General features: G+C 31.8%; 5 protein-coding genes across 5 annotated transcripts; 2 read left to right on the top strand and 3 right to left on the bottom strand.

Moving 5' to 3' along the window:
- Nucleotides 1–98: 98 nt before the first annotated feature.
- On the bottom strand, nucleotides 99–3,878 carry LOC143187125 (uncharacterized). The gene is made up of 4 exons (XM_076391122.1): nucleotides 3,748–3,878; nucleotides 2,555–2,781; nucleotides 1,814–2,463; nucleotides 99–857 (listed from the first exon to the last, which is right to left on the bottom strand). The coding sequence occupies exons 2-4, from the start codon at nucleotides 2,601–2,603 to the stop codon at nucleotides 261–263; spliced, it is 1,296 nt and encodes a 431-aa protein (XP_076247237.1). The 5' UTR covers nucleotides 2,604–2,781; nucleotides 3,748–3,878; the 3' UTR covers nucleotides 99–260.
- On the top strand, nucleotides 3,088–3,956 carry LOC143187127 (gem-associated protein 7). Its single transcript, XM_076391125.1, has 2 exons — nucleotides 3,088–3,258; nucleotides 3,658–3,956. The coding sequence occupies exons 1-2, from the start codon at nucleotides 3,126–3,128 to the stop codon at nucleotides 3,843–3,845; spliced, it is 321 nt and encodes a 106-aa protein (XP_076247240.1). The 5' UTR covers nucleotides 3,088–3,125; the 3' UTR covers nucleotides 3,846–3,956.
- Nucleotides 3,862–6,173, bottom strand: LOC143187126 (mediator of RNA polymerase II transcription subunit 30). The gene is made up of 5 exons (XM_076391124.1): nucleotides 5,988–6,173; nucleotides 5,579–5,734; nucleotides 5,096–5,503; nucleotides 4,121–4,377; nucleotides 3,862–4,049 (listed from the first exon to the last, which is right to left on the bottom strand). The coding sequence occupies exons 2-5, from the start codon at nucleotides 5,691–5,693 to the stop codon at nucleotides 3,951–3,953; spliced, it is 879 nt and encodes a 292-aa protein (XP_076247239.1). The 5' UTR covers nucleotides 5,694–5,734; nucleotides 5,988–6,173; the 3' UTR covers nucleotides 3,862–3,950.
- A 1,749-nt stretch (nucleotides 6,174–7,922) lies between these two features.
- On the top strand, nucleotides 7,923–8,699 carry LOC143186682 (uncharacterized). The gene has a single exon (XM_076390390.1). The coding sequence runs from the start codon at nucleotides 7,923–7,925 to the stop codon at nucleotides 8,697–8,699; it is 777 nt and encodes a 258-aa protein (XP_076246505.1).
- On the bottom strand, nucleotides 8,528–15,617 carry LOC143187176 (uncharacterized). The gene is made up of 4 exons (XM_076391231.1): nucleotides 15,535–15,617; nucleotides 11,797–11,930; nucleotides 10,742–10,981; nucleotides 8,528–9,832 (listed from the first exon to the last, which is right to left on the bottom strand). Exons 1-4 carry the CDS (start codon nucleotides 15,614–15,616, stop codon nucleotides 9,389–9,391), a joined length of 900 nt encoding a protein of 299 aa, XP_076247346.1. The 5' UTR covers nucleotide 15,617; the 3' UTR covers nucleotides 8,528–9,388.
- Nucleotides 15,618–21,820: the final 6,203 nt, after the last annotated feature.

Raw genomic sequence — 21,820 nt, 5'->3', positions numbered from 1 at the left:
AGAAGTACAAGGCTACAATAATTTACGTCGAATCAAAGCATAATATAAAGGCACACACAAGGAAAAGAGAAAATTAGTAGATGCTTTTCAACTTGTATTTAACGTAAAACATTTATTTAATTCTATACGTCAGCTTACTTAATATAATCTCTGTTTTACCCTACATGCACCTCATTAACAATAAAATATCTGATTTAATTATTGTCATTATAAACGAGCTTTACGTATTTCGAAAATACGCAAAAATACATGTCAAAATGTTAAGCAACAGGTCTAAAACCAGCGTTGATAAACGGTGGGGTATTGTCAGGAGTATACAAAAACCTGTTAAAATCACTGGATAAGAATTCAGGTATTTGATCTTGCTGAAACTGATTCGATGGAAAGCCATCAGCACTGGGATTAGAATAATAATTATACTTGTCGTCCGAGTAGAAATTTGCAGGTTTCTCGTAAGAAGGCAAATTGTAATTAACATGATCGTAATCCTGATATTTGTAATCCTGACCTGCTGTTGTAAACTCGATATTATTTACACTTTGAGGATACCCCCCGTAATATCCATGCAAAGGTGGAGTGACAGCCTCAGTACTATTCATTGTCGAAGTTTCCGTAACATCTATTACAGTTGGAAGCGATGAAGAAGTTGTAGGCGATGAAGAAGTTGTATTGCTTGTGGTCGTATTGATAGCAATTTGGTTAGCCGAAAGCGCTCTGGCAGTCGTGGTAGTCTTTGTTGCCCGAAAAATTAGTCTGGCTGAGAAATCCTCATCCTCATCCTCATCCTCGAGGACTTTAGGATTACCTTGCTTCTTCATGAACTTTTTTTGCGCATCGCACGCAGTTCCAGGGGCAACCTACCGATCGTCAATAAAATAGAAACGAATATAAAAAGACCTATAAAAGCAAAATAAGTAAATTCACCTGCATATTAATCGCATTATTTATTTCTATGTTTATTATCGTAACTTCGTGAAATAAAAATATTCACGCTTATTTTTATGATTTAATAGTCATTTTTGTTCAGCTATAGATTCTTTTATCCTAAAATATATATTAAATGTATGTGTTGAACTAATGAATTAAAATTTGTTTATATAAGACAAGAAAGTATGTTGTTAAAAAGTTTGTTAATATTGTTAAAAGATCCAGAAAATAGAAATATACAGTAACTTTAGTGTGACTTTGTTTATTGATTAATACCATCTTTATTAGGCACATAAATTAATTCATTGTCGCTTTAACGAAAATTTAAGTAAAATCATTTACCATTAATTGCAAGTATTTCTATACGTGAAAGTACATAAACACATGATGAAACTTCTTTACAAGATAATAAAAACAATCTGATTATATTTTTTGCTAACATAATTAAAAATTTGTATTATAAAGAGATTATTAAAAATTTTCCAAAATAAAAATCCAGGAAAACTGTCACTTAAATTAATTACTTTTAGTTACAAAACATAGAAAACCTTTTAATTATAACAGTTTCGTCGTTTTAAAATAAAATCTTTTTAAGAATAACTTTCTTTGTCATAGTATTAAGGGTCCTAATTTTGCATTGCACCTTGAAACCCAGTATACATTAATACACCACTGCTGTTGCAACTAAACAATGTAGATAACTGACAAATACAAAAATATAAAGTACACACTATGATAAATCTTGAATTTGAGTTTGAATCTGTGAAACTTTATACTACAATTCTTATCTTTCCTTTTCATCCCCCAACACGAAACGCAATATACGACAAATCTTCTCTTAGTCATCCGCACTAATTTCTATTTGTTCACCTTACTAAATTCTTACCTTCTCTTCCGCGTTCCGATCGTTTTCAACTTGCAACTCTTCTCTCTCATCAGCCTCGTCTTGGACGCTGCTTGAAGTTTTGACGTTCTCGACCCGCTTCGTCTCGTCCATGTATTTGTCATTGTTCAACAGGTCAAGCGGTTTCTTCTCTTCCAGGAGATTCGATACTTGTGGATTTTGCGTCAATGTTTGAAAGTCGTTTTGCACTCCACCAATGGATTGCAGCCGCAGGAGGTTCAATAAAGGATAAACTCCCAGAGGAGTGGCAACGATGTAAGGATGAGGTATGTAAATGTGAGGGTCGTAAACTGTGGCAATATGAGGTGAAAGTCGCGTAATATCGGGGTTTGGAGGCACTGGTGGAGATCTGATGTAGTTTTTGGTAGTTGCTGTAGCAGCATTGGCCAAACCAGCTAGGAGAGCCAAACTACCAAGGAACTTGGTCCTCCTATTTGAGGAATCGTCTTTTGTGTTTGCGATTTTTTTCAATTCTTCTATTTTTATGGGATTTTGCGTCGGAAATAATGCAACCCTCCATGGCATTTGTTTCCCTTCTGTACGATTTTCATCTTTCTTCGTCACTGACATCATCGACGATCTGCGTACCATTTTGTCACTTTCAGTTGTCGTTATGGAGTTACAGAATGATCCTAAAAAGTATTTAAAATTAATATTATTGACACGAGGAAATGTGTACAAGCTTCTTTTAGATATATACAGTATTTTGACACAAGTACTTACTATTGCAGCAGAAAATGGTAATTAGGAGCGCGAAGGGTAGGAAATTCATTGTTACTGCTTGCTGCTCGGAACGAGAGTGAAGAGAAACTAATGGAAGTGTTTAACAAAATTCAAAACCTGCGGGTCACCCCTATGTTCCACTTCGTGAAAGTATGTTCTTTAGATATCATTAAAAATATGTTAATTGCGGTAATCTAAACTTCCTCTTTAGGATATGTGGGTATCTACTATAAAATAAATGAATATGTTATTAATTAGCTGTTTATAATAAAGGTATGTTCGAAAAATTACAAACTATATCTACAAATAACATTTAATGAACAAGAATTTTTGTATGAAGCTATTTTTCTTATATGAAGAATATATCGCTGCTTAGCAACATCTGTAAAATAGATTTATACATATATATGTATGTTAAGTTAAAAGTTAAAATTTTCTTCTAAAGCGTAGTTACGTTATTCATCATTCAAATTTGGCGGGCAAAACAGCGGCACTGTGATGCGCTGCTTTACTTCCGCCATAAAGGAAATCTCTGCTTTTATGTACTGAACCCGAAAAATTTCTCTGCAAAATGACTGGCACCGTTGAAGACAATGCAAAATTAGATGAAAATGAGACTACTTTAGAGTTTGCCACTCCGGAAAAACAAGAAGCTCGTGCTTTTCTGCGCGAGCGATTTCTACGAGTGATAACTGGAATTGTTGGTACGATGCCCTCTTTTCTTCTACTCTTATTTTCACTTTGCAGATACAATACTAAACGAATATTTAGATCTAATTTCTGTGTAAACTGAAGCAACGTGTATTAGACGTCGTAAAATCATTACTTTCTGTCATGACGATTTAATTTGATATAACATTGCTTAAACGTGGCGCCAATGTCAAAGTTCGAGTTTTCTAATGCGCAAATGTAATCAACTTAAATATTAAATCGACTATGTTTATTAATTATGATTGTATGAATAGAGCAGTAATTATAATTATACAACTCATGAAATTTTAAAACACATTGCTTCTGGTTTAATGTTATTTGTACTTATCAAAAAACCAATAATCTTATAACAAAATTAAATATCTACTAAAATTATGAATTATTTGTTACAGGCAAAAAAGCAGAATTCTATTTACATGAAAACACGCACGTTTCTGCTGAATTTAGAGGTTGTGATGTAGATTGCTTGGAGGTCTACGTACGTAATATGGAAACACCATTGGGCAACATTCCAGAGGCAGTTCTGAGAGCAAGCGATATTATTCACTTAGAGGTGGATAATATCAATGTGACACAATAAGATTAAAAAGGTAATGTTTATGCTTTCGCTATAAATAGGAAATAGTATCTTTATTCTTAACATATTTCTAATAACTTATACAAATATTTATGTACAATTTATAGTTTAAGATCGTCGCATATTTAACATTGTATTTATTTCTGAAATGATACGTCGTAAATGATCGATAATTTCCTTGAGATGCCTATTTTTCAATACAACTTGCTAAAAAAACATAAACAGATTTAGTTGTACGATACAAAATTAACGTTTTGTTTTGTGGAATTTATATTTACCTCCATAATTTCTTTGCTTTCTTCACACGCAATCCTGTAAGCTTCAGATGTCTTTTTCTCATCAGATTTCATATCCCATTCCTCTTTCAAAGGAATTAAACTTTCTATATGCGTATACTCCATACCTTGCAATTGACAGTTTTCATTACATTTTTCATAAATCAGTCTCAAACGTTTGAATAATAGTTTTAATGTTCTTAGTTGGTCTTGTACTTTAGTCTTTTTCTCATTAGCTAGACTTGCTCCTTGTGCCATACCTGAAATTACAATTTCTCATGAAATAATATACTTTTGTATATTATATTATCAATAAACACACTTTATATAAGTGCATATCATAAAATGTGCTGAATCCTTCAGTGAGAGTACATTTTTATCCGTGTAAATGTAAATGAAAATTATATCATTAGGAAAATTGACTTTTCTAACTAAGTTAAATGGTTTAACATATATTTTAGTTACAGACAAATTATTTACAAAAGTTTTCTTAAACAGAATTGTAGTAGAATGAGTTTCTAGAAACTATTTAGAAAATTCTTAAAACCTAAAGAAATTATCAAAAAAAATATCTATATCCATTATGCAATCATCATTGGTATTTGTTAAAAGACTTTTCATTACATCCAGCATTAAAATTGATGAAAAAAGAAGTAGATTAGGTTCAAAAAGTGTTTGGATGCTACTGTTCTTCAATAAAAATCTAGTTCAGATATTTTTGTATATTATTATTGCATATATTATTATCATTTTTTATATTGTATATAAGTAGTTTCAAGACTATTGAATTTCAGAAAGTTTTAGATTTCAAGTCTCAACAATTTTAAAATTAGGTTCTAACTCACCCCTAATGCATAATATATGCATTTTGTAATGATACAAGACCAGATAAAAGCCCATATAATGCATAGAACCTGTCTATGAGTGGTTAATATATTTTAATATGATTAAAATATCAGTGACGTAAATCTTAAATACCATTTGGTGGTTGTAGAACTTTCAATGTTTGGAAGACTTCTAAAGTGCGACTAACAATGTCTTGCACAGTTTCTTGACCAAATCTACACAAACTGGCAGTGTTAAATTCCTTATTTTGTTGTTGCTGAGGTGGTGGTTGAGTGGGAGGCACAGGAGTTTGTGGCGTAGTAGCTTGATTATTTGCCTGATTATTTTGCTGTACCATAGCAGCTTGCTGTTGCTGTTGTAACTGCAATTGCTGTTGTTGCATTTGTTGCATCTGTTGTTGCATTGCAACAGATTGCTGCTGTTGTTGTTGTTGAGCCAACACTTGTTGGGCATTAGGCATACCCATTGCATTAGTGCCTACTCCACCAACTCCAACTCCGACACCAACTCCAACTCCAAATTGTTGTGGATTTACCATGCCTATGAAAATTTTATTGCTTAACAGTCTAGTATTTTTTTATCGTTTATTTAATTTCACTCAAATAAACTTCTTACCTTGCTGTGGTCCCATCAAACCGGATACCATTTGACCTCCACCAAATTGTGTTCGCATTGCAGACTGTTGCACATTGGGAAACCCAGATGGGAAGGGATGTTGTTGGCCTGCCATTTTTCTTCAATTTACCACTACTTCACATTCGGTGATAGATGCTGACACAAGAATCAATCACAATTAAACAATTTTTAGGTTATGTATCATTCTAATGCTGCTTTTTAATCATACGTCAATTATTTACGACGTTAAATAACAACTTGTTCGAAGAACTAAATTTACTTTTATATATCTATGAATATAGCAAAAAATAAGTATTAAATTTTCAATTCAAATCAATCGCAATCTTCACTAAACAGAAGGCAGTTTCGAAATCGACTATTTCTATCTGAATGAAATCTTGCTTCTTACTCGATAGTAAGGTTAAATTACAGCATTACGCCGCTAATGTATAAACAATAGTAAAATATACATATTTCTATGGCATACGTGCAACGTAAAACGCACGTCTCACATTTTACGTTACAAGTTGTTGACATCACATCGCGCACCTTTACCGCGCACACAGTAGAAACGCACGTTGTATACTGCGCATGTCCTTAAGATTCAAAAATTCAAAGGAAATCTACAAATATATAACATTTAATATTTACTTTTCTAATTACTTTAAAATACTACTTATTAATGGGACGTAGTACTTCGTGAATATGCATATTTGTAAATGGCAGTGATTAAATACGTAGATAGTAGTCTTCAGTGTTCAATACACGAAATATCTATAGTATTATAATGTGTGTACATTCTAAGCAAATTCTAGTTTTTATTATAATTAATAAATAAAATTATATTTTGATAATTAAACTTCGTCTATATTTTGTTTCACTGTTTAGTTCTGACTTTTCCTTGTTTGTTTTATTTTTGTTGTAATTATGATTCTTGAAATATTAATTGAATATAAAAATGATTAATTATACTTACTAGAATTTGAATTTAGATAAACATGTTTATCACATGCATAGAAAGTAAAGGAAATTAGACGAATATTGTTAGTCAAATTAATTTAAAATTTATTAAGAAAATAAATTTCAATCGAAATAAATTTTCTATATCGTTTTATGAAACACTGTTTCAGACTTCGAAATTGATATTCTCAATTTTAGTAAGAAACAACTTTTTAATTATTTTTTATATAAAATTTTTGTAAGGTAGGTATTATTTTTTATCTCTGTATTTATCATCACTGTTAGTGAATTGCTTAAATTTTGAAAAGTCATAAAAAGTATACAAAAGATAAGTATACATGTATGATAGGTCAATGTTTATCATAATTTCCATGTGTTTTCCTTACATGTTTTCACAGCTAGTAAAAGCTGCTGGTATTTCCGTTAGAATTAATTTGCAATCGTATGTTGTTGACCGACCAATGTTTTTTTATCTTCCTGTTAAATGTGTGTATGCTACCGAATTCATCGTCTTTTCATAATCTTTCTGTGTATTTTTTTTATAAACTTCCTCTGATTTTAATATCTTACTCTAATTATGAATTCATGAAGTCATCCTAGGAACAATAATATGTATACCGATAGATTTCTTTACTAAGAACTCTTTTAAACAGTTATTTGACAAACAGAAAATCAGTGCAAACAACGCATAAACAATTAAAAAATTTAATTATATTAACTTTTCAGAAAAAAAATTACCTTCTGAAACTATAATACTTATGGACAGATGTGATACATGTCCACATAAACGAATATTAAATTGCATAAGCCATTCATGGGTCAAAATGATTAATTCCACTTTTTGATTTTGTAAATTTCAGTTCCAAAACACTTGATGGTTGCTGAACTGTTTATATTTAAAATAAATTTAACATTTAAACGGAGAATTTAAATGAATATTAAATAATCGCTAAACAAAATTTTAATTATTCCCATGTAGAATTAAAAATAATGAAGTACTTACCCACTATTCGTTTAGTTATGAAAATAATTTATAGGTAGGTTGAACGTCATGCTGAATCAGTTTAAAGTTCCCTGCAGCGTGAAACCGAAGTCGAAGTAAAATTCTTCAAGAGATAAGTCAGAATTCGACGGTATTCGAACGATGTCTAAACAGGAGATAAGGTCAGCGAGCATGAAATGAACATACAGTGTCGAGACAACGGGCCAATCTTCTGTCCCCAGGACATTGTTTTTTTTTCATCAGAGTCAGTGTTCACCGCGCTGCTACGAGGACAGTCCTTGTCCGTGACAGAAAACGTAAAACAGTTACGTGAGCAGAAAATATCGTGAAAAGTTTCTCACGTTTACCATAATGTTTGGTGAACGATTAATCTATATCGTGATGTTGACTAATACCGTTTTCTTGGCTAACGGTAGAACAATACGAGACCAAAATTCAAGATCTATCGTTGCAAATAATGCAACAGAGGCTTTGGATCGACCCACAAACAAATATTTCGACACCACAACGCGCAAAGCTGAACAGTTAAATAATAAAGCAGTGGGCACTGATGATTGTAGTGAAAATTGTAACAAGAATCGTCCTCGAGCATTAAACAAAAGCCTCTTGGGAGCGCCATGTCCTTACCAAAGTAAGGAACTATGTTTAATCTTCTCTTTGTCAAAAATCGCCAAGGTTGAAGTGGCTATACCCAGCGGAGCATCCTTGGCCCGTAGTTTGCAATTAAACATTTTTAATGGAGCATCAAAGGATCCCCAAAATCCAGAAATTCATGGAGACATGAAAAAGAACAAAGGGACGCAGTTGAGGATCTCTAAACCCATTAATGAAGAACTTTTACAGGGATCTTCACAGAAGCCAATGAAATTGACGAATGTTCACTGTCAAGCGATTCGTGATATTTATATACCAGAAGTCAAGCAGAATTTGCCAGCTTTTTCTTGCAGATCTGAGAACAATGCATTCATTTTATCAAGCGCAAGATTTCTTCAAGACCGCCGATCGTCATTGAATCTAAAGGTCAATGAAAATATTTTCAAAAATGTAAGATCGATCCAGAAGACTTCTACAAGGAATGATTTTAATATAGTGCCAGCTTTGCTCATTTTGAATATGACTAACAATGATTATAGAGTAGAGTTACGTGAGCAGGCTTAATAAACAGGAGAAAATTAATAAAAAACTATCGGGCAACTGACTATATTTCGTAGAAATTTATGTACCTCCAGATAAATTCGAATTCATTATCTTTTATCATTTGGTAAATGATACATGTAAACAATATATCTGTGTTTGTATCAACTTTTGTAGTTTTAATAAAATAGTTTTAATAAAATAAAATACTTTTAATAATCTGTGAATATTTTAAATCATGATCATGACCTGTTGCAATCGAGCCTAATCAGAATTTATATCATAGAATTTTCACTTAGTCTAAACTCTCGATATGGTTCAAATTTAAACAACGAGATTAGAGAGAATAAAAGACATATTTTTGAGCTCAGTTTTTGTGTTAATAGTTCGTTCTAATGGCCAAAAGTGAAAAGCAAGAAAATAAGTCCAAAAGGAAACAGCGGTGAGTTTATAGCGAGAAAATACTGTAAGTACAGTTCAAATAAAACTTGAATTTGGTTTTATACGGTACCTTCGATAAATTATATTTGAGTATAGAATATTTCAAGCAGCTCTTAAGTCAACAACGCACAATAATGACAATTCCATTCATAACATTTGTAAATTAAAAATAAAAAATTATATCATACGATTCATTAAACAAATATTTATCACAAAATGCTAGATTATTATTATTATTAATATAAATAAGTCTCACTATGAGCACGTTTATTTCATTTTGATTTTTCTTCTAAAGATTGATTCTCTGCCCGCTCTTTCTCTAATTCCAATAATATTTCTGGTGAAGGAGACAGTTTGTGGACGTTTGATAAAACATGTGGAAGAGGTTGTTTCTTAATAGGCGATTCATCACTTGTAACTGGAGCTGCAGGAGCGTTTTCAACTTCTGCTTGGCGAAGTTTAGGTGGAGTTAATTCTTCAGTTATGATCGATTCAACTTTTTCAACCAAATCAGAAGTCTTTTTACTGTTTTTGTCTCGTGGTTCATCGTTCGACGATTTTGGTAGATATTGATTTGACTTTTCTTTTGGACTCTTTGATTCTTCCTCTATATTGCTTAGAATTTTGTATTTGTCCTCTATATTGTTTCGACTTTTTGCTTCCTCAATTTGTGATAACTCTAAAGCCTTCTTTTCTTCTTCAGTAAGTGGAAGAAGCTGGAAATTAAAACGATCGTTCTTAATTGTAATAACTCACGCTACAATATAAAAGAGGAACATGTATTTTTTATTTTTGATGATTATTCTAAAAAAATTGAGAAGTTTAGTTCAAGAATCTTTATGGTGATGTAATAAGAAATTTTATTTATTACGAGGATTTTAAATTCAAGTAAAATAACCAGAATGATTGCAATAAAATTGTATACTCTGTATATGTATTATTATGATGGACTATGTTTGAATTCGAAACTTCTTCCCAATGTTGATTAAACACAAATTTTAAAAAACTGAGAAATTAATCATGTAGTATTCTTAATAAAAAAAAAATGAAAATGTTAAATTGCTAAAAGTAATGAATATAGAATTCCTCTATTAGAAAGCACTTCGTATGTAAACACGTAGTTTCATCATTCTTGATGAATGATTCAAATAAAAAAAATCCCTACTTCCTTTCTACTTAGTAAGCTTTGCAGATATTTGATTATCTTAGATCTACGTAAAATGACTATCAAAGGTGTTAATTTACGCCTATTGATATATTATGATACGATGAGTTGAAAGGACAGACAATTTAATGAGTCACTGATTTCTCCTTTAGATTAGCGATTAGACGTCAACTGGTAAAATGTACACGACAGAACCATGAATGCAATATGAGTATAGAAACCGGTGGCGATATTTCTTGGAAGCGTCATGTAAGACTATCGTCAACATGTGTACGAAAATGGCATAATGGTCATTGTTAATAAAAGTAGCGAGTAAAAGAGGCGAACAGAATAGTTTGAAAGAACAATCGAAGAATTGTGTAGGAACAACACTTGGAAAAATAATAGAAAATATTTGTTCAAATGTCTGAGTGATATAACTTTGGTAAATGAATATTTAACAATTAAATAAAATTCATACTTTAACCACTCCCTTTGGGGGCACTTTTCTCCTGGATTTTTCGTGCTGATTTCCTTTGCTATTGTCGACGACAATTTCTGCTGTCTTCACAGTTTTCTCTGTTGGTTTCTTGCTCTCCTCAGATTCCCCAGAGAAATTGTTATTTACTTGTCGAACGCGTACAGCTTCAATTTTGTACTTGCTTTCATCCTCTTTCTCGAGATTGAGGTCCTCGGGGACGGGACTATCTAAGTTGATACTCTATAACGTGGTGGTAACAGATTTACTTTGTTATTGAATAATTAGTTCAGGTGATATACATTCTTTATAGAAAGAATGTTATGAATTTTGATTGTTACGATTTATTCACTGAAAATTTTGTTGCATGCGCAATTAGTCTAATATTTTGCTGTCCTTCTTCTAGTAACGATTGTTATAATTATTTGTTGATATAAATCAGAATCATATAAATTAATGTTATTTGTTCCTCGTGTAAAATCGAAACTGTTACTTGCATATAAATAGTATGGGTCGCAAGGTATTCTTAATAATAATTTGTTTACTGCAATGATACAATTAAAAGATCATGATTTTTAGAGAAATAAGATAACATCGCTATTTACTGTAAAAATTGTTCTTTTTATACTGCTAATTCAAGCACAGAAAATTCTTGAGACATGTCATTGTTTCAACAAAAGAGCGATATGTTTAAAAAGAATCTTTACGTTCATACAAGTCAGTAGCTTTCTTGTGATACAAATAAATGATCAATTTATGAAGAAATAAACTGAAATAAAATACTAGACTTTTCTGCTAAATATTAGGAAACTGCCACATTTGCAAACATGAAATTCTAGATAAAGAGAAAGAGAAACTTCTTACTTGAATAATGTCTTAAATAATGTATTATAATACGTACGTTGATCTAATATTTGTTTAAAAATCTATTGTAAATCTATATAATAGAGAATACTCTATACAATTGAGTAAAAATTGAATATCTTTGATTTGTGACAGAGTTAAAAGATTGAAAGATAAGACTAAAGGTGTTTCAACAGCCACGGAACTAGAGTTACCTTAGATAAGCTGGATCTTTCATGGAACGCTTCAGCTAGCGCAGGATTTATTTCCTCCAGTGGCTGATCTCCATACCTTATGTAGACAGGGATGAAACCCGGGATGTTAGGTAGTACTTGGAGTGGTAATGGTTCTACAAGAAATGAAGATTAAATCTAAGATTAAATTCTAAGGTATCTAAGTATTAATAGAACAGGCCGTCGTAACTAGTTTGTGATTCATTACCGATGAAGGAATTATAGTGCAAGAGATATGTTTCTGATAATGTAACTATGTAATTCAAATATTGATCATTCGTTTTCGGTTTGTTCAATTCGAGAATAATAAATAAGGGGGAGCACAAATCAAAGAAATGTAAGAAACAGTACTTATAATTATGAAGATATATTGAGGGACTACTATATTCAAATTATTAGAATCATTAAATTTCTATTAATCCCTTCACCATTTTTAACGAGGTTGACTTGTGCTTTTTACAGGACTTTTGTTGCCGATCACGCGCTAACGCGTGTTGAGGCTTTTTTGTAAATAACCGATCACGCACCATCGCGTGATGAATCTATGTATAGTTAACGGGAGCTCTGTGGTTGGCAGTTTGGGGTAGTTTGTTCTTTTAGATCGACAGCGAAGATGACAAAATTGCGAAAAAAATCGTAGGTGAAAGGGTTAAAGTTATATTAAAGTTATTCTAGTATTGAAATTTTAAAATTATACTAACGAATTCAGTAGTGTTCAAAGTGTTAAATTAAGGATCTAGAAATTTGGAAGTTTATCGTACTCACCGAGAGGAGTAAAAAATATCTAATCAACATGTAGCACTTAAAATGAATTCTTTCAATGTAAAATCAATTCTTATTATTTGCAAACGTTAGATAGTCTAAGAGAATCTCTTCACAAAATATTTAATATAAACCGAAAAATTAATTATAAAATAAATTAGTTCATGATTACTGCTAATATCAACGAATATTAGATTCGCAAAAACAAGTCTCGTATAAATGATTTCCTTGATTACCTGACTTTGGATTTTTTTTGTGGGTAGATTAAAATATTTTAATTTAATTCTTATGTCAATACACAAGATTATTAACGCCTTTCAATACGTCAGTGTCAATAATAATTGATCACGAAATTCTAAACTTGAAATTGATATTGATAGAAAATGTGCTATGAATTTCAACAAATAACGACGATCTGGTTGAATTAAAAAATTTTTTACTGGGAAAATAGTAAATTTCAAGTAAAAATATGCAAAAGTGTATATGAATATTAATATCAGGAGGTAAGAACAATGAATAGAAAATGCATACATATCCTACAACACGAGGCATGGAAAGAATATTTCAAAGTTTACGTAAATCTATAGGTATGAATTTGAAAAGAATTTGTTGTATTTTCTATCAAAAGGATTGATTGATTCTGGAACTTATATAGGTACGTTGTTTAGATACTTTTTACGCCTGTCACATAAACCTTCCTTTTTCAACACCCTGTACATAAGGTATCCCTTGCGGAAGGTATGCATTTTATAGCGGTGGCATGTACATATTGAGCTATTAAAAATCGATTTATCAAACGCTTGAGTAACCGACATATAATACATGTGCAGTTATCTTTCTGAATTACTTTCTAAACTGTATAATCCAGCAAATTGATGGACATCATTTTACGACTGCGATTTTCGTCTAAATTGTATTTGAATTTATCGCATTCCGTTGAATAATAGTCTTCGTTTACTATGGCAAATATTATATTTAGAGGATAACTATTTTTCAAACATGTTGTTATTATTAATTACTTCATTTATGCATGATATCGCGCGACTTTTTGGAATAACTTTGCTAGTAGGTTGTAAGAATGAAGCTTGAAGCTTTTTTATCGCTGTAATGAAAATATGAAATTTCAGAGGAACAGTAACAGACTTGGTCTTAGTATAATATAAATTAGAAACAGATCCACTTTTACTTGAATAATTGAGCGATTATTGTCTTCAAAAATGGATAAAGCAAGAAGGACCAATTCTTTGACCTCAGAGACTGCCACGTCTAATATGATACAGATACTTAAAAAAACATTTGAGTTCTTATATCATCACCTTAAATATAAAATTTCTTAACTTCAGATTTGTAATGGTTAAAGAAACTGCAAGAAATATTCGTTTTTTACATGAAAACATTTTTCTTCAATTGAAGTTATCTAACACAAATCTTTTATATATATTTGATATATTACTTAGATGTGAAAAATATTGCATTGGATTTTTTATCTTCAGTCTATGTATCTTACATTCGGTCTCAAGTTTACTACTTATTCAGTTTTATTAATTTTAATACAAAAAGTAAGGCATCGTTAAAATTTGCCATGTGAAGATACTAATCCTTTATGAACAAATTTGAGAATCACTGTATATTCACGCTTCTAAAATACAGTCGGTGAAATACTCAGTAGATGAATGAAGTTAATGTGCCATTTTCTACGAAAAGTAGAGTTATATGGTTCTCTAATTAGGCTGAATGAAGACTATGGAAAAAGACTTATAGATAAAACCCAATATTTTGTCTTCAATTACTTTTAACTGCCATTTCAATCAACTCTGAAAAGAAGGAAAGAAAGTACATACACCTACTACAAGATTATCTTATAAATATTAACTTTTATTTGAAGCATCTCGTCAGAGCAAGTCCATAATGAAGTTTAAAAGTAAAAGCTTAAGAATTCTATCGAAGTATGGATCAGAAAGTCTAAGGAACTGATACGAATCGATAAACGATTCATTTGTAGAGAAATAGAAAGTAAAATTAAATCTTTAAGCTACATCAATTTGATATTAAGGGGCCTGACAGGTCCGTTACTTGTGTAACTGAGAATCTATCGCAGAATCTACAGAAGAAATTATAGTACGCAGAACCTCGTGTGATAGATTCAAAATGAAATGAGTTCTTTTGACGCCTAATTTTCGAAATTTTATTTGAAATTTTATTTGCGAAATAATAGTTCGAGTTTTACTTTCAGTCCTATTAGTGCACCTAGTACATACTGAAAAGATCGAATAACAGAGAATGTATTACAGATAGGGTGTTACTCTATCTTTATAGCTTATTTTAATCTATAATTTCTTTCGTGACCATACAGCCTTTTCTACTTGTTTAATCATTTTTCTAACGCAAACCCTTTGCAATCGGCAGTTTTGAAGACAAAGGGTACGTGTTGCCAGACCAGGCGTTAGTTTTTATTCAAATTTTAAGTCAAAAAGCAAGATTACAGATTCCTTTCCAGTATCCTTAATAAATAAGAATAGTCCAAAATTTTAAAGTAAAATATTACACTAACTGTATATTTATCTTCATTCCTACTTCATCTAGCACCAACAAAATAAAATCAAGTCCATCGTCCATCCTACCCTAACTTCATATCTTCGTTACAAGCTTTTAACAAGCTTTCAACCCACGTTCACATAACAGGTCTTACTTCTATTCGCAGAATATACCCACGAAGTTTAATCAAAGAATCCTAGGAAATCGTGTATAGCAATTTTCTACTGTATCAATATTTTCATTAATGCACAGATACATCAGTCGTGGATCAATCTCACAGGTACTTCCAAGGCGCACAAATAACTCCGAGTCCTGTATCCACACCACGTAGCACTTGCCTTCGCCGCGATTAATGAACGCACCAGGTAGATTCGAGTACGCGCTCGTCTGCACGCGGGAGCTTTAAATATTCCTTTTACTCACGGACATAACCAACAGAGAGAGATATTAGGACCGCAAGATGGTAGATGGGCCTGGTATCGCGCAGCATCTCAGCAGTCCGCATCTTTGAACGGTACTGAGCCCCCGTGCACAGGGCTCTCTCCTTTATATGCACAGTCCCCTCTACCCTTCGATCTCCACCGCGAAGAGGTCTCTCGGGGTTAACGTCGTTCCGTTAATATCGGAGCAAAAAGGCAAATCTTTCTTTACTTTCGGCAATCCGGAGGGCCCACAACCGCTATTATATGGGACGGCTATGGGATTCTGGGAAACCGATTGGTAGAGGTCCACGATGGGAATCAGTGGCAACTGATTTTCTGCCCTACCACGATAATCCTCGAGAAGTCGCTTTTTCGGGGAAACATTGGGCAACGTGGAATGTAGAAGACTTTAATTGTAGTTTAGGGGACCTGTTCGTTGGCTGGGAGGTACTTGGTGGAAATGAGGAAAGGATTGTTTGGGAGCAACAGATTTTGATGCAATAGTAAAATAGGACAACCAAAGTATAATAATTTACTATAGTGAATTGTTTGAGGGATAATTGATTTTGCTCTTGAGATGTTGAATTCTTGAGAAAGAATCTAAGATTTGTCAAAGTGGCTTTTGATACATGTTAATTATTATTTGCCAACCAAACATAGTTCTTTATTTTACGTCAGTAGATATAATTATGCAGGTAAATTGTAAATTTTTTAACAGTTGACTACTACTTATGTTCTTTGGTAATAAAAATACAACTTTTAGGAAAAGTGGACTTGATGACTTTGGCATCTGAGTGGTTGATATGAGATATTGGCTACTGGCCAGAGACTTAAAATCATTTGTTAACTTGCATTAAAGTTGTAATTATTTTATGAAGAAGTATTGTCGATACTTATATTTACATTATATCTGCATAATAGTTTTTGAGCATTTTTTGGGCTTCTAACATCGTTTTAGATGAAATAACAATAAAAGAGTCATAAAGAAAGTCACGAGAAGGTCAAGAACAATTAAAATGTCCTCGTTTTTAGTGTAGGAAATGTGTAACGCAATTGTTTACTGTTACTTAAATCGTGTGTTAAAACAAGGTAATTTGTAAAACCTGTAATGCAAGGCAACCAGTACTTTCTTTCACTTACACAATGTCTATTGCCTCTCAAAACCAAAAAATCTCTTAGAGTGTCCGAACTGTTAGTCTACATATAATTTTTAGGAGATGCAAATTCTGATAAAGAATATTGATAATTTAGTAAACTAAATGGAGATAACGGAGAGTTTTTGAAGAAAAAAAAATGATGAAAATGAAGCCTGATTTCTTTCCAGATGTTCTAAATTAAAGAAAACAAATAATAAATTACAAATATGCACAATAAAAGTACAACAAAATTCAGTTGATTTTAAAATGACAACCTGTAGTTGTAAATGAAAATCATTTTGTAAGAGAAGATTCTAGTTTTCTATTTATAAAGAAAAACTAATATTGATTATTCTCTTCAATTTACTCTGTTGAATGAATTTTTCCACGTATGCTTGTAAAAAGGTTGATTGCTTCATTAAGTTCTGCGATGGAATGATCCTTAACTTCGCAGAACACTATTTTCAAAACAACATACAGTTTTGTATTTCGATTTCTACTAGGCTGAGATATTATTTAAATAAATCATGTTAAAATGACATTTAAATAAGACATGTTAAAATGGTATTTAAACCATCTTATTTAGCTAGATTTCAGATATAACTTGCCTAAGTGAATCTGATACAGAACCTATCTGCATACTATTTAAAATGATTGCATTGTTTGCTATCGATTAGATTCTAACTTAGACTTTGTTGAATGTATTTGTAACAGGAATTTTAGTTCAGCGTTACACATAATGTTACAAGTAATACATCAATTTTTTAAATCCAAGAAATGCAAAGCTTCTTTAAAAGCAAAAATAATAGAAGCAAATGTGTGAATATAGCATGCATGTTTATGAAGACGTTATACGAGTTTTTTATTTCCATTGTTTATGATTGCATGTTACATCAATTACTTGGGTGGATTATTAACAACACAGAGAAATCGAAAAAAAAATGAAAACTTTAGTGCACAATTTTGTGTATTTTATATTCTGTAGAAGTTCTTCTATAGAGATTATTAGAAGTTCTCTTATAGATTTTCAGATTGTCCTTCGTGTCTGCTTCATTTTAAAAACGATTGTTTCTGTTGGAAACATTTAATGACTACACTGTTTTACCAAAGTTCATTCACATTTGTCTTTCAAAATACCATCGTTTCAAACTTCTTTGTTGAAGTTATCTACTATCGCGAAAAAGAGAAGTACTTACAAAAGCAATCTCGAATAGAACCGAACGTGTTCTGTAGCCTACAACTACAACCACTGTACTGTTAAAAACGGATTCGATCGGTTCGCGTAGGTAATCATACCCCGCGAGACTACGAGAGATCTTCGACCTTGGATCTTCTTCCTCATCGCTTAAGCGAGTCTGATTCGAGGATCGTCGGTGTGTAAATCTTACGAATCGAAGGCCAGATTGATCGACGCACGATAAAGGTTGATAAATCGTAATATTAGATCCGGTCGATGAAACGCACATGTGGATTCCATAAACGTTCCGTGAATACACCTCGATTACGGTTCACGGGCTTTGGAGGTCAAAAATGTTACGAGCAAGATTCTAGTCGAAACTTACAAGCTGCTTGATGATATAAATACAAATTTTTATTGAGAATTTGACAGTATCGTATCCATTACATTTATGTTATACAAATTTAATATATGAATCGTTCACAAGTGATTATTCTCTGTATTCTGAATTTTTTAAAATTTTAATGCCACAGGTTTTAATTGGTACTGTTTCTTATATTTAAAATAAATACAAAGATTTTTATTTTGCCAAAAAGTTGCTCATACAAGTGCATATATCTTACAGTTAATTTGTGATACATATATGATTTTGTTACTATAAATAAGACATTTTTAAAGAATTAAATATACAAGAATAAATTGCAATGTTAATGTACGTTCGATGACACGAAAGGTGATTAAATAGAAAATGACGTCAGTTGCACTAACCACTGAATATCTCTATTCGCTTTCGTAGTACCTGTATGTACCCATAGGTATGTTCAGAAGATTAAGATGTAAGGATATGTGTACCTTGCGTCCACTCACTCAAAACTACCGTTAATCGTATTGTTTTCCTGTCCAGTATTACTTATAGAAGATAGTTAAAATTGTTTATAGTCTCAGGTTTCCTGTTAAGTAATTATATTTAAAATATTAATTTATTTTTTCGGTAGTTACTAAATCGATATTGTTAATCAGTTGTTGAATTTCATAGGAAGAATGCTTAAGACATATAAATTATAAAGACATTATGTCTATTATTTTTTATATCATGTGTTCCTATTATTTTTTTATTCTAATATTAAGTAACTGCAATAAATTTGTACAGTTTAGCATTAATGTTGGCAATAGAATTTTTTCAATATTTCTAACGTGAAAATGTCCTTTTTCATTCCTGAAAACGATATGCAAATCTTTTTCTTCATATTGTTAATAAGTTTCACATACTGATATGTACATATAATAGATAGCGGATGTTTATGCAAATTCCTACGTTTATAAATATACCTAGAGAGGTGTAACTTAATTAGATTTGTTTCATCCTTTAAATACTATGCAGTTTCATTTAATGCCCGATATGTTATAGAATTTTATATTCTGTACGTTTCTACACATTGCAATTTGTCATAAAGACAAAAATCTACAGTATAAATGTGCTGTTCACAAGCCAAAGTAATTAACTCCAGTTTCTGAATTTTTCAAATTTAGTGTCAAAGTACTTGTAAATGCTTAACTTTTTGTATTTAAAATAAATATTACAAGTATTTTTGTTTCGCGAAGTTAATCGATTTAGCAAATGAGCGACTCGAATATGACACAGTAGGATGAACAGTGTGGTATTCAATCTCAATGCTGTTTCATTGTGACGAAGAGCCTCGGGGACAATGATGTACCCTGGGCGAAAGGTCAGGATCACAGCGCGATGGGGAGATTCGTTTGTTCATTTTAAATGATGTCTCACTATTGCCATGTCGGGGCGAACAGGTACAGGAACTCGACTCGCGGACGATGTGCGCGATACCATCTTGCAAACTTCAAAATTGCGTCATTTTCTACCTTGCATTGCGTTTATTGGCTCATCTCGCGATACTTTCATTAACATACCTTATAGAATTTTATTTAAAATTCGAATAATGTGTTCGAATGATAACGAAAACTTTGAGTTCATATTTTTCTATCCTTTAGAAGGGTATTTCCACTCGGAGATGTTGATGTTAGATGAATAATTATATTAATATAATAACAAACTAAGAATTTTGAAATTCTTCTTACATGTTTAGTCATTTTTTAAGATAACACAGTGTAAGATTTATGCAATTATTTTTATTATTGCTGAAGTTATTGCATATTTCTTGCAGTGCGTTATTTTGAATGCCTACCATGATTCACATCGTTGCATTCGTCTGAAGTAGGAAAAGTTGAATATAACTAATGAGCTTCTAGTATAGCATCAAGTAAACAGAAGTGTAGCTATTAATAATAGTTATTTCACATCTTCCTTAAAATTAATGAAGTTGTTAGTAGAAACAAGGACCACAGTTGGGTCAGAGAAGACCCAAAGAAAGTAACAGAATTAACCAATATGAATGTAGTTGATGGCGAACTATAATAATGCAATGAAAATGTGTTCTAATAAAATGGCAATCATGTAAATAATTTTTTTTCATAGAATTGTTTTGCTTTGAGCGATGAAAAAAGCTATTACAGACGTTAATGTAATTCTAATTTGCAAGATAAAGAATCCTTTATTTTATGTGTCTGCAAAATGTGAAAGAAATTGATGGAACAAACTATCATTGAGATTTCATGGTAGTTATTCCAAACGATACGCTGCGGAAAACATGCAATAACTTGAGTAATAATAAAGATAATTGCATGAAAATTACACTATGTTATTTTGAAAAGTGACTAAACATATAAGGAAAATTTAACCTGTAATTATATAATAATCCTTTATTTTAAAAATTGCTTAAAATTATCAGCACTAGGTGGTAATACTTCCTTAAGAATACTATATAGTATATGTGCAAGACTAATATTTGCATCTACACATACACTACCGTGCATAAGTATTTGGACACTCTCACATTGTTACAAATTCATAAAATACTTACACTTTTTTATTTATACTAACTTCTATCAAAAGATATTTTCATCAGCATTTTTGAACCTTATACATATATAAGATAAGATTTGTAGTCAAAAGTGTATCATAGAATTTTACTTGCTGCATTTTAAATATTGTACTAATGTTAAAGTGTCCAAATACTTATCTTCTACAAAATTATTTAAATTGTAGATTCTTCTTGCCTGTGCCATTTCAATAATAATGTGAGTTGCAGAACACTACAAGTCCAAAAACCATATTTTGAGGCATTTAATTCCAACCTGTAGTTCTGGACATTTTACATATCTAGACCCTAAAGCCAAAGTGTATTAAGTAAATCTACTTGTTTTCCACGTGACTTAATACACTTCGGTTTTGGTGTCTAGATACAATTTTGAGATTATTTGAAAATGTTTAAGTGGACCTGTATTGTTCCTCAACTCATCGATTCGATCACACCTGTCAATTTTGGCATTTCGATGATTCCAAGCATCGAAGCTTTTTTCAATTCAAGACACGCACACAGGTAACAAGAATTGGCAATTAAAAATTGCGTCACTTTCCATTTTACGTTGCTCACACCGGTTGGTTGTGTTACATTGCTCGATTAGCAACGTATCATCGTTCGACGTCCCCTTTTCCGCTTGTACGTGTTAAAGAAGGATGTAAGTGACTACATAGCTAGCTACTACCAGTAGCTACCAGATACCTACTGTATTACCGGATGTGCATGCATAATCTCGCCCATTGACACAGTTAGAATTCAGGTTCAGCGGGTTGTTTGTGTACATCTTTGTTTTTGGGAAAATGTGCATCACCTCGATCACGTAGAGAACCTTGCGTGAATCTTCTAACAAGATTCGATTAATTTCTTTTAAAACCAGTGGCGAGAGATGTTGCTGCGGAAGACCGGTTTAGATGGAAATATTGCTTACTATATTAGTTAATAACCATTCATTAGCAGCGATGTCATCTTATTTATGAGACGTTTATCACAAATTGATTATTAAGATGCTATTTCCACTAGAGAGTGCTGCATAAAAGT

This window comes from Calliopsis andreniformis, unplaced genomic scaffold, assembly GCF_051401765.1.
Source record: "Calliopsis andreniformis isolate RMS-2024a unplaced genomic scaffold, iyCalAndr_principal scaffold0022, whole genome shotgun sequence".
NCBI classification, from domain to species: domain Eukaryota; kingdom Metazoa; phylum Arthropoda; class Insecta; order Hymenoptera; family Andrenidae; genus Calliopsis; species Calliopsis andreniformis.
Note: the sequence above shows the minus strand (reverse complement) of the source record. Positions and strands in the feature narration are given on the sequence as shown.

What these genes read in the sequence shown, in the direction of transcription:
- LOC143187127 (XM_076391125.1), top strand. Translation starts at nt 3,126, where the DNA reads ATGACTGGCACCGTTGAAGACAATGCAAAATTAGATGAAAATGAGACT. An exon ending in AGTGATAACTGGAATTGTTG is followed by an intron (nt 3,259 to 3,657) that starts GTACGATGCCCT and finishes TATTTGTTACAG; the next exon opens with GCAAAAAAGCAGAATTCTAT.
- LOC143187126 (XM_076391124.1), bottom strand. Translation starts at nt 5,693, where the DNA reads ATGGCAGGCCAACAACATCCCTTCCCATCTGGGTTTCCCAATGTGCAA. An exon ending in TTTGATGGGACCACAGCAAG is followed by an intron (nt 5,504 to 5,578) that starts GTAAGAAGTTTA and finishes AAATTTTCATAG; the next exon opens with GCATGGTAAATCCACAACAA. An exon ending in AGTTCTACAACCACCAAATG is followed by an intron (nt 4,378 to 5,095) that starts GTATTTAAGATT and finishes TTGTAATTTCAG; the next exon opens with GTATGGCACAAGGAGCAAGT.
- LOC143187125 (XM_076391122.1), bottom strand. Translation starts at nt 2,603, where the DNA reads ATGAATTTCCTACCCTTCGCGCTCCTAATTACCATTTTCTGCTGCAAT. An exon ending in TACCATTTTCTGCTGCAATA is followed by an intron (nt 2,464 to 2,554) that starts GTAAGTACTTGT and finishes AATACTTTTTAG; the next exon opens with GATCATTCTGTAACTCCATA. An exon ending in ATCGGAACGCGGAAGAGAAG is followed by an intron (nt 858 to 1,813) that starts GTAAGAATTTAG and finishes GACGATCGGTAG; the next exon opens with GTTGCCCCTGGAACTGCGTG.
- LOC143186682 (XM_076390390.1), top strand. Translation starts at nt 7,923, where the DNA reads ATGTTGACTAATACCGTTTTCTTGGCTAACGGTAGAACAATACGAGAC.
- LOC143187176 (XM_076391231.1), bottom strand. Translation starts at nt 15,616, where the DNA reads ATGCGGACTGCTGAGATGCTGCGCGATACCAGGCCCATCTACCATCTT. An exon ending in AAAGATCCAGCTTATCTAAG is followed by an intron (nt 10,982 to 11,796) that starts GTAACTCTAGTT and finishes ACCACGTTATAG; the next exon opens with AGTATCAACTTAGATAGTCC. An exon ending in CCCCAAAGGGAGTGGTTAAA is followed by an intron (nt 9,833 to 10,741) that starts GTATGAATTTTA and finishes TTTAATTTCCAG; the next exon opens with CTTCTTCCACTTACTGAAGA.